The 17139-nt window shown below is 44.6% G+C and overlaps 1 protein-coding gene across 1 annotated transcript in view; it reads right to left on the reverse strand.

The window, feature by feature from the left end:
* The window catches only part of FRMD4A (FERM domain containing 4A), a 201447-nt gene that overhangs the window by 41503 nt on the left and 142805 nt on the right, over window positions 1-17139 (reverse strand). Inside the window, 3 exon segments of the mRNA XM_031061326.1 lie at window positions 14233-14484; window positions 16277-16334; window positions 16548-16613. Of these exon segments, the coding sequence (XP_030917186.1) occupies window positions 14233-14484; window positions 16277-16334; window positions 16548-16613 (376 nt within the window).

The raw sequence follows: 17139 nt of genomic DNA on the forward strand, positions 1-17139 counted from the left end.
CCGCTGCCCGCGGCGGGCTCGGTGCTCGGGGCAGACGGGGAAGGGCTCCGCTTTCACTTCGCGGGGCCAAATGTGTGGAAGACATACAAACTCGGGGCAAACCGGGATTCTATATTTTCCTTGGAGGGCTGGCACCTGGAGTGGTGCATCGGCCTCTGATATAGCAGGCTCTCCCTGGGGTGAAGGAGATGAGATCCCCCGCTCCACCCCAGTGCCAATACCCAGTTCTGCTTTTATCCACGTAAAACTAGCAGGAGCATAAGCCGAGTGGAATTTATCTGTCCCAGGTGCTGTCAGACTCGTGGTGGCAATGCCCAAAGCTCCAGGTGCTCCCGGCGGTACAAAACACGGCAATGAGCAGGTCATATCTCAGCCTCTGTTTTACAGGCTGCCCTGCCGGGATATCTCAGAGCAGCTTTGGGACAAAGCCAACACTACCACCAAGGGGGAAACTGAGGCACGAAGCTTTTCATGGGGGTGAAACGCGGCGTGCCCTCGCCCCTGAGTCAGCCCTGGAGGGCTCTGCGTGCTCCTGGGCAGCGGGATGCGCTTACACGGCCCCTGTGCCCACACTTCTCAGTGAAATAACACCCATCTCCCAGGCAGGAGGGCGGACCGACCTCAGGACAGCGAGAAGGACGCGGCGACATCGAAATAGTGCCAGCTCCGCAAACTATCACACCGTCACCACTGCGGGCAGCTCCACCACTGCCTCTTCCTCACAAATGAGTAAGCTAGAATCCAAACCCTGGCTTCCAGGCTGCCAATCCACAGGGAGGAGACAGCCTCCACCCCCCTTGGCATCTTTGACTTCGGCTTCCCTGCATCGCCCCTAGCAAGCAGCAGAGCTGGGGAACGTAGCCCCGCTGCTGGGAAGCACAGGCAGCAGCGCTTTCCCTGATTCACACTCCCTCTCCCACTCCAAGCAGCTTCTGTGGAGTTCCTGTCCTACCCCCGAGGAAGGCGCTGGCTCCTGACACGCCGAGATAAGCCTCGGCTGCCAGTGTCAGCGCTCTGGAGATAAGTAAACAGGAGGCGTAATTTGATTTGCACTGATATAGCTGCTGGTGGAGCTGAAATCTTGAGAATAAAACAAACCTCGGAGAGGACCCAAAATTTTCTCCTTGCTGGTATTTCAGGAGCAGCAAATTTGAAAATATTTGTTAAAGTTTCCAAGCAAGGTTGGGGTTTTTTTTCTTCTATTTTTTTTTCTTTCTATAACAGGGTGCTTATGGAAGGAAGGGTAGGGATTAAGAAGGGCACTGAACTACCCCATATTCTAGGGCTGTCCACATTGCCGAGGGGGTAGGGGACGAAGGGAGCCAGGAGAGATGGGAAGTCTGAAAGGCTGAATTACATTGTCCTTAGGGGATTATTTTATTCCTCCAGTGGAAATATTAATTGCTGCATAAAACTTGTAAACACCAAACAAAGCACAGAAACGCCCATTATTTTACCCACTGTGGGAGGACAGACACAGGGTGAAAGGGTTAAGCCAGGAGCTGAAGTCTGACTCCTCTTTAAGTGCCTGGCTTCAAAGGCATGAAAAGGAAGTTTGGGGCCTTAACTCCCACAGACAACAACTGGGGTCAAGCTGAAAACATCCCTCCGTGCTTCCAGATGCCCATCTGCAAGGCGGGGAGGACAAGGCGGCTATGCGGCACGGCATGTGCACAGGATGTGTTTGGGAGGCGTTCAGACATGTGGAACACATAAGAGTCTAAAAAGCCAGCAGATCACACCCTTCAGAGAATACCCCTCTGTCCCCAGGTCCCCTGTTGTCATTTATGACTAAACTTCGGCGTGGTGCAGAAGGAATTTAAAACTTTCCTGAGCTGCTGGCAGCTGCTCTGTTTGGATGCTGTCCTGCCCATCCTCCTCCTCTGTCTCTGCTGGACTGTTCCCTGTGCTCAGATCCTTTTCTATTTTACCCTCTCTGCTACCAAATCTCACAGTGCTGTTTGCTAAGGGAAGTTCTGTTTCTCGTTTCTCTTCTATGATTAACTCCAACTGTCCAAACACACAGGGCTCTGGGGAAGCTGTTCAGATGCCCAAATGTAGGCATGGAGTGCCCTTTTCCATGCCCCAGGGTTCCCTGCCTGGCCTCTGGCTGCTGCCCCGGGTGGGAGGCAGCCTGACATAGGTCCGGTGCTGTATCTGCCAGCCCCACGCAGATGTCTTGGATCACCAGCAGTGCCTAAAACAGCATTAGACACCTACGTTTTGGGCACTGGAGCAGCTCCCCAGATTGCTGCATTTTTATATTTAGCTTTGTTGTTTTCCTTGGCAGAAGGAGTCAAATCCAGACTCTTGGGAGGGAGGGGGTGGAAGTGACCCCACAACCTAAGTTTGTGTCTCTTATTCCATAGCTCTGCTCTCCCAAACGTACATGTGTGTTTTATCATTGCTGTAGTTGTGCTCCATTTGCTCCCCAAGTATTATTCTACAGTGTCCCACTCCTTTTTCCCACATTGATCTGAGAGGTCTCCCCCTTCCTATAGAAAAGGAAACCAATCTGCAAAAATGTGAATACCCCCAAGAAAGTATCCACTTTCCTGTGAGCTGATCACAATCCCTCCAGAGAAACAAAGCCAAAGGTGCCCCTTCAGCCAGACCTCCTAATGTAAGCAAGCTGCTCCCTTCACCAGTTGCCCGCCTTATGTATGGTCTCAAATTGATGTTGTTAATGCAGTGACAGATGCATAAGGTGCCATTAGTAGCTCTTCCTAAATGGAAGCATAATTTTTACCCATCAAGATCCTTTTACCACGCTGGTGCTTGCAGCTTTCACTGGGGAATAGAGCCCCAGCAGGGAGCGGGTTGTAATTTCAACAGGATCTTGTGGAAATGCAGTGACAACAGATGCATGCTGGTTTTGAGGCTAGTTTGAGTCAAAGCATCCATGTTCATGGCAGGTTTACCTCTCCCTGCACTGAGGTTGGGTCTGGTTTTGGGTTATTTGGCTTATGATTGTCTTTAGTTAATTTCCTGGGCCGAATCCAATACCTGCACATGTGGGTGGGACAATTTGTATTGGTTTTACTGGGATTACATCAGAGGTGCAATGACCCTTTGACAAAAAGTACCTCAGCAGGGACTGGGACAGCATCTCCCCAAACACACTGGAACTGGAGCTTAGGAGAAAGTCAATCATTAACACAAGCTTGGAGCACAGTTCCCCTGCCCTTGAGTAGCTGCCTTCACTCAGTGCCCGCAGACAAGGGGACAAATAGCAGTGCTGCAGAGGGCCAAGTCTGTGATGTGGTGGTTTGCCTGATGGATTCTCTTCTGAGGTCAGCAGCTCCTTTTGAATCATGTGGCATTGGGCAGATTTCAGATGTGAACAATTTTTGGTAGTGGCCATCATTACAGGCTGCATATGAGATGATTTAATCTTCAACAGATACTTAAGGAAGTATCCATGAGACTGGCTTTTGAGCATAGCTGCACACACACACTTGCATGTGAAAGGGGCTAGTAAAAGAGGAGAAAATAATTACTCTTATTAATAAAATAATTACCCTTTGAAAATGAGAAATTAAGATATTAAGAAAATAATTACCCTTATTCCCTCCTCCTCCGGAGGGGCCTGTCCCCACCATGATCCCTGTTTCATCATGCCAATAAAACTGGAACTGACACTATCACTTGAATTTGAAAACTGCTTATCAACTTGTGAACATTCAAGGGAATAACTGCTCCCCATCAGACCACATGCACTGTTTAAAATGTGTTGGGGTGGGTGGAGAGGCCGTGATGGGGAAACCACTGCCAGAAATGGCTTCTACAAAGCTGGCACCTTAGAAGAGGAGTAAGGAGAGAGATCCGAGTGCTGCATGGTGCGCTGTGGAGAATTCAGGTGCAAGCTACAGGAATTTTCTCACTGGAAACCCCTTCCAAGAGGCTGGCAAGCTTGCCAGGCACCAGATGTTTGTGACTACTTACAAAGAGCTGCAGTCAAAACCCTTCAGACGCAATCTTCTTTTGTGAGCACACTTGTGGTTTGCTGGCTGGTCCGTAATTAAGCTGAGCCTGGAGGAGAGGGGGCCCAGGGATCTGCATGCATTTCAGCCATGTGGGTCTGAAGGATTTTTTACCATTTTTATTGTCCATGCTGGTACTGAGGAGTTTGCCCATGCCAGGAGGTAGGGTCAGTGTCAGAGTATTTGAAAAATGCTGGAGGTTCACGATAAAGAAGGAAATGGTTTTTTTGTGAATGAAATATCAGGGATTGCTTCTGGCTTTGTCACTCATGGCCTGGGTGACCTGCACTTTTGGAGAGGTACGGAGACCTGAGTTAGTGTTAGGCTCTGGGCTGTGCTCTGTCCCTTTGTGCTCAGGGAGCCTTGTCAGAGTTTTCAGTGGAAGTACTTGCCATTTATTTGGGAGCCCCTGGCAGTAATGAGGCTGTTGCTTGCTCTGTGTTGCCCTTCAGCTCAGGCACAGGACAGAGGGGTTTGCTGAAGGCTAGCACTGGAGGTTGGTGTGCAGTGCTCTCTGACTATGGCACTTAGAGAAACATGCCCAAATGGTACCTTTTGGAATAATTCCAAATCCTGAGGTTGGGATATGGGGCTCCTGATATGTTTTCTGCCTGCTGTGCCCAGGAGAGGCAGACTCGGTACTGAACTGGGGAATGTGCACTATGGCTGGGCATGCTGTGGGGACACAGTGCAAGACATTTTGCATTTGGTCTCTTAAAAAACAAATATAAAAGCCCAGGAGTCTCATTTTCTTTCTCTTTTCTGTGTGCTGAATCACCTGACATGAGGCACAGGCTGAATGCACACACTCTCAAGGGTTCCAGATAGCATGCTTGGTGCCTGTTCAGAATCAAATCATCTGCAGAAATCTATAGAGGATCAACCTGCTGTTAGCTCTGCTTTATGACCCAAAAGGGATTTACAAAGAAGATGGAGACAGACTTTGCTCAGAGGTGCCCAGTGAAAGAGGCAATAGATACAGGCTGCAGGGTTGCAGCAAGGGAAATTATTAGAAGATATATAAATTAAAACCCCAAGTCCCAAAACAATCAGTGCAAGTGGTCAAACACTAGGGTCATGAGTAACCAGATCAAACTCTGAAGGCGGCTCAACTTTTAGCAGGAGCTAAACTCTGAAGGTGGCTCAACTTTTAGCAGGACTAGAGACCTCCAGAGGCCTTTCTGACCCATATCTTTCTTTGATTCTAAAGATCTAATAAATGACCAACTGTAATTGCTGTTGGACTTGCTGACCCGTATGGCACCTCCCAGTCCTTCAAGTCTTGCCACTTCCTAGATGATTAATGCCTTGTTAAATCACACTATGCAGAAGGAGCAATCATGCCTCCAAATGCATGGACTACCACTCGGACTGGCTACTCTGAATGGCTTCTAGGAAAGGCAGAGAAATAAAGTGGAGCATTTCTAACAGCCCAAATGCAACCCCTTCCCTTGCCTACACTATGAGCAAGAGCCAGCACTGGATGACATCCCAATACTAAAACTGGTATTAAACAATGGAACTAAAACAATGACAGTATTTTCACACAGCTTGCATGAGTGAAGCTACAAACTCCCAAGTCTTTCGTCCTGCAGCTTAAAGACAAAACAAACATAACAAAAAAAAATTCCTCCTTGGAAATGTAATTTCCTCCACTGAACAAACCAGCAAGCTAAATTCTAGGAGCTGAGTTATGCAGGAGGTCAGAGTGGAGGTTGTGAGAGGTCCCTTTTGGCCTTAAACTCTATGGAAATCACAGCTCCAGCGAAGTCAATGGCAGTTTTGTCCCAGTGATTTCAGTGGGGCCATGGTTTCCGGGTATGGATTTGTGTTCTGCCTCAAGCCAACCCTGCTCCCATCAATCATACCTCTGTCAAACTAGTTAGAGTGAAGGAGGAAGGACTTGGTCCAGGCAGAACAGCACCATCTTAGCTCAAACAAATGGGCTCTTGTTTCAGGGGCAGATTTACCAAGAGATTTCCATGGGCTGTCACCTTTGAATTAGTGTGACCCACTGCTGAGGGTGCCCCTGGGTCACGAGATGGGGATGCCACTGCACCATAACTTAGTCCTCCATCCTGCCACACTTCCATTCATTCCTTTATTTTTATTAGTTTGAGGTATTTTTTTTTTCTTTCGCTTCTCAGAACAAGGAAAAAAAAAAGAAAATATTTCCTGAGTGATTTGATGTGGGAAAAGCCCTACCAATGATCTTCCCAGAGGCTTGCTGTCCTCCCTTCCCTCATGGAATGAGAGAATGGCTTGGCTAAGTGGGACTTTCAGTGGTCTGTCAGCAATCCCAGCTCACTATCTAATTACTTCTTCGCCTCAGGCTTCAGGCCTCTTTTTTTGCCAAATAGACAAACAATTTCTGGTCCAATCTGAGATCCCTTTTGCTGTGTGCTGTTCTTGTGGGACCACACCACCCCAGCAAACGTTTCTGGTTTGAACAAACACAAATTGCATCTAGGTCTATATAACAACCACTCTGCATTAATTTCCATTATGGAAACACAATTCCCTATTAAATTTCAAAGTGGCTTATTGGCTCAGAGAGACAGCAGAGCATCAGATCAGAGAGGGAAGAGCTGCTATTTGGACAAAGCATTATTTGTCTAAATAAATGCAACTTGATATTTGTGTCTGTAACTGTACACAGACTGGGAGATTAGACTTTGACTTTATATACAACCAAATCCACTTTCACTGCACATATACATCTGGGAGCTGCTGTTAGACTGTGCATTGCTGTCACCATGCTGTGTGTGTCTAAATCAATAGATCTACAAAGAACCTTTTTTCCCTGATTGGTTTAAGTTAAACTTTCTCCCTTTTATTCTCTGAAAGGACATCAAAGGGACTGGATCTTTCTGTATTGAAGAGCTCCTTTCTGGCACCATGTATTAGAAAAAGGATGCCCAGTCTGTAGCCTATGAATCAGCTGTTGTGCCCTAGAACGGTTTATGCTGCCCACAGATGATTACTGCTACTCTCTCTCCTAAAGATCCTCATGTCTTGCCCAGTGGCTTGGCCAAAGTACCTCTGTCTTGGAACCAAAATTCAGGAATCAACATTCCCATCCCATGTTGCTGTGGCATTGCACAGTAGTTTGTGTAACTAAAAATACTCCCATGATTCTGGGTGTCTGCACAGGGAGCAATCCCACTCTCATGGTGATTGCTGCAGTGAACCTTCTGAGCCTCCTGCCCAGACCCCTGACCAAAGGTGCCTCATAGCCACAGCCACAGAGTAATGGGACCTCTCCCTGGGTTCATCTGATGGTAAAAGTGCCCAGGCCTTTGGAGCAGCCCTTGTGAGCTAAGAGACAGCATCTGAGCAGGGTGGGGTGTGGAGGAGCCTGCTACCACTTCAGAGCCAAGCATAAGTGCTCAAGGAGGTTTCAATCTCTCTCCAGATCTCCACCCTAACTCCAGGGCTCTGAGGTCCAATTTGTTTCACTTCGTGCTGTCAGAGTGATTTGTCTTTGCATCTTGTTGAAGTTCCTGCTGTGTGCTGCAGAATCATTTAAGACTTGGCTGCTGCTTTTACACAGAATCACTCTTTAAGACCTGAATACGACAAAGGGCTTAGAGAAGGGAGTTTTATTTTGATGGGACTACTCCTATATTTAATGGTAACCATGGGCTTGACTTGGCTAGATCATGGGATGGGACGTCATGCTCTAGCCTTTCTGAATTTAAATTCTCACAGAAAACCCTGGGAACTATATGTCTAATGGTATCACCACAGCACACAAAACCACCAGAATAGTGCTGGTTTCTTTATAAAGCAGCAGTGCCTAAGACTATGTATTAATGTTTGCAAACATTGTAGTTGATAAAACTACTTATTTACCTACATAATGGAAACTGAGCATGACTGCATGATTCTAAAAAGTTAATTTACCTAGACAATCTACTCACCTGTCTGAAATCAGCCCTGTTTGGGAGACACACCAAAGCAAATTTTAACCAACTTTTATGAGGAGAAAAAAGTGGGGATGATGACCTTATACCCAACAGTTAATTCATCCTGGTTCAACCATGGCAAATTCAATGCATTTGAACTCCTTCCAACTTGTTCAGAGCTCTGAAGCTCTTGTCTCGCTCCACAAAGTTACTGTGTAGGTTAATGGCTGCTTCTTTCTCTGGCTGCAGTGATTTATGCAGCCTGTAACCATATTCAGCTCCTACAGCTTTGCTGTAGCATACTGATTGTGGGTCAGATGGTGAGTGGGATTGTGGGTCAGATGGTGATTGAGGTTAAGAGTGACCACTTTTTATGGCTGGGTGGTGCTAAGCCAGTCAATCCCTTCTCTGGAGCAGTTTCCTTCCCAAATGCACAGCTATACCAGGATGGCTGAGGAGGGGGCCCAGGGGAGGAAGTGAGCAGTGGGGGCAGGATTGTGATGGGGGAGGAGAGTGCTGAAGGCCACTTCAGCTGATACTGCTGCCAAAAGAAATGTTCACTGAATCACAGCCCAGTGGCATGTCCAGCCAAATCCTGTGGAAGTTCTCAGTGTCAGGGACATAATCCTGCTTTCCAGCCCAGTGTGCTTTGATGTCATTTATTCAGCTCCCAGTGTGTTTGGCAGCTCTTTGGCACAGTGGTAAGGCATGGAGTAGTGGGTGCTGAAAGGGGAAGTGCCTGGTGCTGGATGGCAGAAACCCAAACTGAGGGGAAACAGCAGGAAAAAAGGTGCTGGTGAGAACATGGTCCCCTGTCTTATAGGGATGGAATAGGGCATTTCTGCAGGGAAAGGCTTTAAACTGTGCCTGCTTTTCAGTGTTAGCAGGTCTGGAAAGGAAAGAAATTGGGTGAGCAATCTCTCTCTATGGTAAGGAACCTTGCTTTGTATATGTCTCCTTCCTTCCATGCTCCACATTTCCAAATACTAAACCAAGACTGAATTACTGCACTATAAAATGAATTGAACCCACTGTGACCTGAAGACTGGTTCAGTTTACAGCCAAGTCCATAACCCAAGAAGCACAAGGGATCAGCAAGGGGAAGAGAAATGAAAGCACAGAGCAGAAGGAGTCAGCAGGTAGTCCTTAACAGCCTGCTAATCACACTGAATAATTTATTACAGCAGTGCCACTGAGACTCCACGAGCTTTTAAACCAGTATTTCCTGGAAATGGTTTCTGCTCATTTTTTATCATTTGTAAATTTGAAATCTGCTATCCCTGTCTGCAATGCACAGGTGTTTGCAAAGGTCCTAGGAAATGATGAGGAGCCCAATGAAACATGAGTCCAATACATTTTCTGACCTCACTTGATTCTGGAAGCCCTAGAGGAAGTCCAACCTGTTCTGGATACACCCTGTGGCTCAGCAGCATGCCAGTGAGAGGAGTGAGACACATGCTCCATACCTCTGACAACAGAAACCAACTTGGTGTCAAATCAAACGCCCTCCTTGAACAGGAGGATTTATAACCCGTCCCAAAATCCTCTTTGAAAATCACCAACCCAATGTTCAAACCCTGGATGGAAGGTCACACTTTTTAGCGCTATCTTCAATCCTTCTCAGCTCTTTGTCTCTATGGTATCATGTGGCAAGGAGCTGTGCAAGTGAATTGGGCTCCCTGTAACTAATTTGAATTTCATGTTTCTTTTGCCTTTTTGACTCTCCCTGTGTTCTATGATCACTTAGGTCAGAGAGCAATTTGTCAGCTTCCTCCTCCCCATCATTCACTACTTTCTGTACATTTCACATCAATCCTTACTTTACGTTTTTGTAAGTTACTGGTCTGTCATTCCTTCACCACAGGAAGCACAAGTTTAACCACTCCATCAATGCAATTACTGACTTGACAATGCTTCATTATGCCCTAAAGCAGAGAGGATCTATTTGTTCTGCAATAAAGCAGCTCTTAATTAGGCTATTGCTCCTCTTGTGTAAATATCTCATTTTGCCTCTGGAATTGGGAAAGTTCACTCTATCTCTTGTTGTTTGGACAAGGCCAAGTGGCACTGGGCAGCAATCTTTCACTTTCTGGACACAATTAGTGTGCTGATTACTTTGCTCATGCTTTTGACAAGCTGATGATTTTTCTCTGATCAGACACTTAAAACTACTGAATTTATTTGTGCTCTGCATTGCTTGATAGGATGGGTCCAACTGGCCTCTTGTTTTCACATGTTTAAATGGGAAGTCAACCCAACTTTTGCTTTGGATTCATGACAACACTATAAACTAAAAATCAAATTCTTTGTCATGAGAACCCAAAGACTGTTGCATAGACCTTATGGAAAGCAACAGAGCATTCTCACAGTATGCTTCATTTAATCTCAGAGAAAGGGTAATGCTGAGAAGAAATGGCAGAAACTGGTAGCTGTAACAAGGAAATTTTTTGTCAAGTTATATTAATGGCTGAATTTTGTGATGCCTCACATTTTATCTTATTTATGAAAACGTTTATTCCTTTTGGGTTCTCTTCAGTAACCAGATAATGTAAGCAATGATAATATTTATGAGTCTGAGAAAAAAGGCTCACTTTAGGTTTCATTGCCACTAGCTTTCTATAGAAGAAAATGAGATAACACTATATAGACGTATCTCTTACAAAGCAACTAAACATTACCAGACTCTCCTTTAAGGTAATTTAATTTTTGGTGATAAGTTAAACATTTTCTCTGTCTTTTTATCTGCCATATGGAAGTCCTTTGGCTGACTTTGTTAATCATTCACTCTTCAGTTTGGAGTTAATTGTTTACTAACTGTTAAGCTGTTTGCACTAAAAAATGCCTTTGGGCTCTTAAATCAGTGGGAATATCTCACTAGAACAACAGAGATATGCCTGGTGCTACTACTTGGGTGTACAGATCTCACAGCTCCAGGCTACACTGCTGTTCTTTGTGTACAGTCTCTGGGGATGGAGTGGAGTCCCATCCCTGTGTGCTGGTTAAAATGGACACACAGCACTCACAGACAAATGCTCACATTGGGCTGCTGCAGTGCCTTGGCTTTCTTTCCAGTTGCTCTGAAATTCAAGCAAAAAACCCTCTAATGACCCTTCACTGAAAATGATGGGTTTGGTCTTTTCACAAGAAAGCATTTGTAGAAGCTAAGTTTAACATAGAGGGAAATAGATTCTGTCCACCCTGGAAGCTGTAGGCTGCTTCTACACAAATGACACTGGTTCTGCAAGCCCAGCATCCAGAATGCTTCAATACATGGCTGGCAGGACAGCAGCCACCTTCCCACACTTGATACTCCCTTCCTCTTGTTCAGCTGGAGCATTGGATTTTGTGTAGTATACCAAAACTTTTGCAATTATTTCATACCCAAGAATGAACAGCCAGCAGATTATAACTCATAGGACCAACTTTGCACTACAACAGGCAACATTCAAGGGAAAGCCTTTGACAGGGCTTGCTGAGTCTGTGAGCTGGTCCTCAACAGACAGAAGAAAAAGGATGACCCTCGAAGTGATGGCTTTGGGTAGATTCAGGGCTTCCACAAAATTCAAGTATAGGCAGGAAGGAACATAAAAATAGAAACACAGAGACACATTAGTCTCTGCAGTCTAGGTACAACTGCATTCCAGTTTAATAGCCCTGCATTCCCACCTGAACCACCCAGGACTAGGTGCCAGATACCCATCTCAGCTGCATCCCCCGTAATGCTGGAGAACTTGATGCCTGAGCGAGAACAGTGCAAGCAGGATGAGGTTCTGGCCCTGCATCAGCCTCAATTCCCCTCTCCAGTATCATCTAACTTGCTGACAAACCTGGTTAGTTTTCTAGAGACACATGGCTGATTTACTCCAGCAATTTAATGAAATCATGGTTTTGAGTGACTGCTAATGGGATTGCCCGAGATAGGTTCAGCTGCTTAGTGTGTGTTACAGTTTTACTCACAAGCACAAGAAACATGGAAATCTATCTAGGATGACATATAGGAAAACATTACAATCTCCTTCATAAGACAAGCAAGGTTTTTATAGGCACTTAATATAAATGTCTTGATTTCAGCTGGTTTCTTGCTAAAATTTTCTGCTTGTGTTTTTTCCAGGGAGACTTATTTTTCCATTGTAAGTTTTCAATTTGTTTCTGGCATCGGCAATGTGCAGGAACAAAATATGAAAGATCAGAAAAGCCATAATCTCTTTCCACCTCCCCCACTAATTTTACCTTGCAGAAAGTTCAGTAAAGTTTACCCCTCCCATCTGCACAGCAAAGACTTGAACCAGCACATGCTGGTGCAGTGAAATGAATCAGATACTGTGGCAGGCTGCTCCCAGATACCAGGGTTATCGAGTGCAATTTTACAATCTAATTAGCAAGAGGATTAAACACTATGCCTCACTGAGGCAGTTGATGTGCTCTTGCCAGAGGGCTTTTACCACCTGTGTAGGGTAAGAAGTCTTTTTGCTTGCTCGACAGAAGGTAAAATCACTCCATGGAGAAATAACGAAGCCTCAGTCACTCTGTTCAAGTCCCATCCCTGATTTAGGCTGTTCATTTTGGAATAGATCTGCCAACAGATGGAGTTTGCAAGCATCATGTAGCAGAGAAATGCTCATCTAGGCTGTCTTTTCACTGCTGTGGTCTCTGGATTGTCACAATGGACAGATCCAAGCCTGGAAATTCCTGCTTTCCCTTCCCACCCAACCTTTCCTCATAGATAAATGACTACTTCTGCCACAGTTCTTAGTGGTTTATACATAAGGCAGCACCATTGTTTTGGGTCTCCTGGATTACATACATGATTTGCTGAGACCAAAAAAACTAATTCCCCAAAAAAAGAAAACCAGCACCCTATTTTTTTAGGGTTACACTTGGAGAAGAAGGATCAGAGGTGCCTAAAGCCCCTGATTTGAGGTGCAGTGTGAGTGCTAGAGGTAGGCTAGTGGGGACACAGAGAGGCTGGTGAAGATTTAATCAGGCTCCAAAACCAATGCTACAGAGTAGATCATCCTGAACAGCTGAGAAAAGAAAGTAGAAAAGCTGAGAAAGGAAGCTTGACCCTTCTGGTGGAAATATGTCTCCTCTAATGCAGTCAGAGCACCTGATCTCTCCAATCCTTCCTTCTGATGCTCTCCACCAACCCTCTCATCCCAAGAAGGATGACAGTAATTGCTATAACGTGAGAAAGGCTGAGTCCTGTCATGGCAGGGCGGTAATTTCTTCCAAAGAAATGTTTGTATTCCTAAGACTTTTGAAGGCATCTTTTAAGTACATGTCTTCCCTGGGGGGTTGGCACTACTGGAGATATGTGGGTGCAAACACCTAGCCTAGGCATGTTCTAAGCTACCATGTGTGAGGATGGCTTGCCCTGCAGGTAATGATTGATCCCAAATAGATGTGTCTTTTAGTCTTTGTGAAGACCTCCTTACTCTCCTTGTCCTTCCTTTTAATGAATAAAATCCCATTAACAGCCTTCAGTGAAAAAAGGCTAATTGATGCACCTCTTGTCTCTTGCTGCCTCCTTAGCAGTTCAGTTTTCTACCAAAACCTTGATTCTAGTTCATTTTAATACAAGATGCTCTCTGTGAGCACCAGGCAGTGTCCAACTTGAATGTGACCAGAGGAGGTGAAAGAAGAATTGGTACAGAGATCATGCAAAGACAAATACAGAACTTAATTCACTGTGGAAGCTTTTGCATCCACAGAAGAGCTGCCTAGGTGCTCCAAATCATCCAATTCTGCAGCCTGCAAGCCAGCCTGAAGCCTTGCCTCCTGGTGTCTCCACAGGTCTGCAGTGCAACAAACACTTGGCTAACAGGCTCTAGATTCCCACCTGCAGGGCTTGTGCTCAGGGATGAGGTTTTTTACATTAGATGGCATTCTAGTTGGGAAAATCAGAACACATGGGTGTCCCTCATAGGCTGAGCTCAAGAATTAAAACTTCCCATGCCTTTTTTTAATATATGTGTTGAAAGTCAGCTTTCCTTGCTACCTTGACATTAACTCTTCAGTTAGGAAAATTGTTGCTTATCAAATGTAATGCTGGTCCTGAGAAAATCATGCAATTTTCTTTTTGTAATAAATGGAAGCAGTTTTCCTGTCTCTTCATCCCTTTCTCTCAGATCATTTATGGCTTGACAATACAATATCAAGGGTTGGCTCAGCACCTCCAGTCCACCATTGCCAGTGAATGGAAGGCCTCCAGCACCTGAGAGGATCAGCCCTTGAGTTACCATCTATGTCTTATGAAACACACAAAAAAACCCCATAAATTGCAAGATTAAGTGACACTTATTTCCTCCAAAGCCCACAACTTTTAATAAATTATGAGCTACTTTTGTCCATTGATTCTTTGCAGACACTGAGACAAGTTTGGGAGAAAACAAACATCCTTCAAAAATCACATGAATCAATGCCAGCATTTGGTGTACATCACACCCTTGACTCAAGCTATGACATGTGTGGCAAGCCCAGACCTTGGTAGAAAAGTAAACACTTACCTTTCTTGGTTTCACTTTATCATGGTAGTCATATTGAAAAATCCCCTTGTAGCTAAGTCCTAACCACCATGGAATTCCCTGCTTGTCCTGAAATAGAAAACAGAGGGAGTTACATGGAATATGATGGGGAAATGCTGGAGATTTCCTGTGTTGTTGTTCAAGATGAAGATTTGTTTCTAAGTAGTATCTTTGAATGGGTGTTGTTAAATTTCCCCCTGCCGAGTTCCTGCAAGTCACAAAGCTCCACAGTGTTTAGAAGAGATCTGTTTCACTTTTGGCCATGACATATAAAACAATTTAAAATACATCACATGTGATCAAGTTACTCAAAATGCTGTCAGGGGTGCTGAGGAGGTTTGACATGGGTCCCTTGTGCAGCGGTGCATCCTCTTTCTCTTCCCTGTAAATTATTCAGTCTGAACACTCAGAGCTTGGAGAGGAAGGAAAGCGAGTCACCCAGCTGACTTGAATTATGTGGAGGGATTTTAGCATTAGTCTTGAAAATGCAGCAGTAATGGGATCTGAGAGCTACCAAGTGATAAGGTCTGACAGGCTCGGACCCAACTGCTTTGTGTCTGAGTGTGCAATAAAATGTCCTTATGGAGTAATGGCTGATATCTGATCCCAGTCTCTGCAATTTACTGAGCTGAAGTCCTCAATGAAATTACATCTGTTCTGTTAATGTGATAGAGAATGGCAGGGTAAAACACAGCAAAACCAAACCCCCACATCAGGCAGAAGCAAACCCTATTATGTGCAATATTTGCTGCCTCATTGGTGCTCACTGCTGCTTATTGACCACGGGGAGCTCACTGGAATAACTCTCAGATCTTTGCAGCATTGAACATCCAGCCCAATCCTCTAGATTTTTCTTGATCTACAGTAGTCCAAGAGATCTGGATGCAAAGGGTTCTGGAGAGATCCTGTCCTCTGAGAAAATATGAGGCTAATGCTTTTTGCAAAATAATAATAACAACAACTTTATTATTACATCCTATTAGCAGGAATAGACTAGAAACACATCTCCTGAGATAGGTACAGTCAGATATTTGTGTTTTTATTGTACTCCATGTGTGCAAGACATTACAGATGTATGAAAAAACATATGATCTGTGCACAGAGATAATGATGAAACACATCAAAACTTCAGGGGTGATAAATGGGGGAATATGCTCTGGGGAATGTGGCTCTAGCTTTCTTTCCATGTTTATTGATTTCTCTACTTAAAAAAACCCAAACCTACACAGCTGGTCAGGCAGAGAAGTAATAATAATAATAATATGAGGCTGGAAATTTTTGTGATAAATCATTAGACAAAAACGAGGAACTTCATGAATAGCTGCATGAAGTCCACACAGAAGTGGAGAGCTGTTTGGGGATGAGAATGTGCTACCTATCTCTAGAGTACAAGACTGTTCTGGCATTAAAAAGATGTACAATCTCTGTATCCATCTACATATCTCATGTCAGGGGAGCTACAGTATGCTGGTCATGGCTGGCCCTAAATAGGTGTTCATGGATCTGCCATCTGGGAGAGATCTGACCTCTTGGAGCTACAGAAAGGATTGTCTGCCAGAGATGTGTCTGGCTTGTCCCTTTGCTGGTGGTTCACAGGCATTGCCATGCTGCTGACTGAGCTGAACACTCCAGCACAATAGGACTGCAGGAGTTTTATCTCCAAGAACAGGATTTTCCTCTTTAGAACTGTATTTACTAAACATGCACACACAGCTGAAATAAGTTTATCCTACTCCAGGAAGTGAAACAAGACTTTAGTAGCAGTGTATTGTATTCTGAGAGCAGGATGGCTGTTTGTGCCTCTCTCCCTCCCTCTCCAACAAGAGTTTAATTCAGGGAAGGACCTTCTTGTAGCACGTACCTTTACTGCGTAATAATGCACTCCGTACGTTGGGAGGGACTCTACAATGCTCATGTAACTGCAAAACAACACAGAGGAGAATAACACATCTGAGAAGCTGAGAGGATGATCTGAAAAAAAACTTTGATAAATAAATAATTAAGCCAAGAAATACTTTAAAATGAAGCACTGCATGAGATGGGAAGCATAGTTACATACTGTATTTACAGTTCTGCAGAAATACTTCATAATAAAACAAAGGTCACAAAGAAATCATTCTTGTTTCACTTACTTCACAATTGCTTGACCTCTTGTCTGACCATTTAGTTTCTTGTAATGCTCAATGACTCGATCCTCACTGGAAAGGAAAAAAAAATTGGATGTTTTAAATAATGGCATTATCATTATATAAATATGTAATATAAAAATCTTGTCAAAAGCTGAAGCGATACATCTGTTAACACAGCTACTGACTGATGGAATCAAAAGATGCCAAGCAAAACCATTAGATGAGGGGATTTGGTGCAGAGCAGGGTAAACAAAGGGGGAGTCAGACTGAGAATAAAAAAGGTTTTCTAAGAGTTGGGTCTCTGGAAGAGCCCTTTTTCTTCACAAACATGATACCTACTTGTACAGACTTTTTCCTCTCTGCATTCCTTTCCTTACTTACAAATGATACCCACAATACTACACTGAGGGCAAACAGATTTGTATTGGAGCTGCTCAAGATCTGCTTTGTCCTAACTGCTGTAACTTCTTTTCAAGCCCATCATGTCCTCTGAAAGATGGGCAGAACTGTCAGAAATTGGTGGCCAGTCACAGCCCTAAGACTGACAGATTCCTCCTCACTGCAACTGCATAACTGCAGGTGCACTATTGGAAGT

The sequence above is a fragment of the Geospiza fortis genome, unplaced genomic scaffold, assembly GCF_000277835.1.
Source record: "Geospiza fortis unplaced genomic scaffold, GeoFor_1.0 scaffold428, whole genome shotgun sequence".
Taxonomy (NCBI): Eukaryota; Metazoa; Chordata; class Aves; order Passeriformes; family Thraupidae; genus Geospiza; species Geospiza fortis.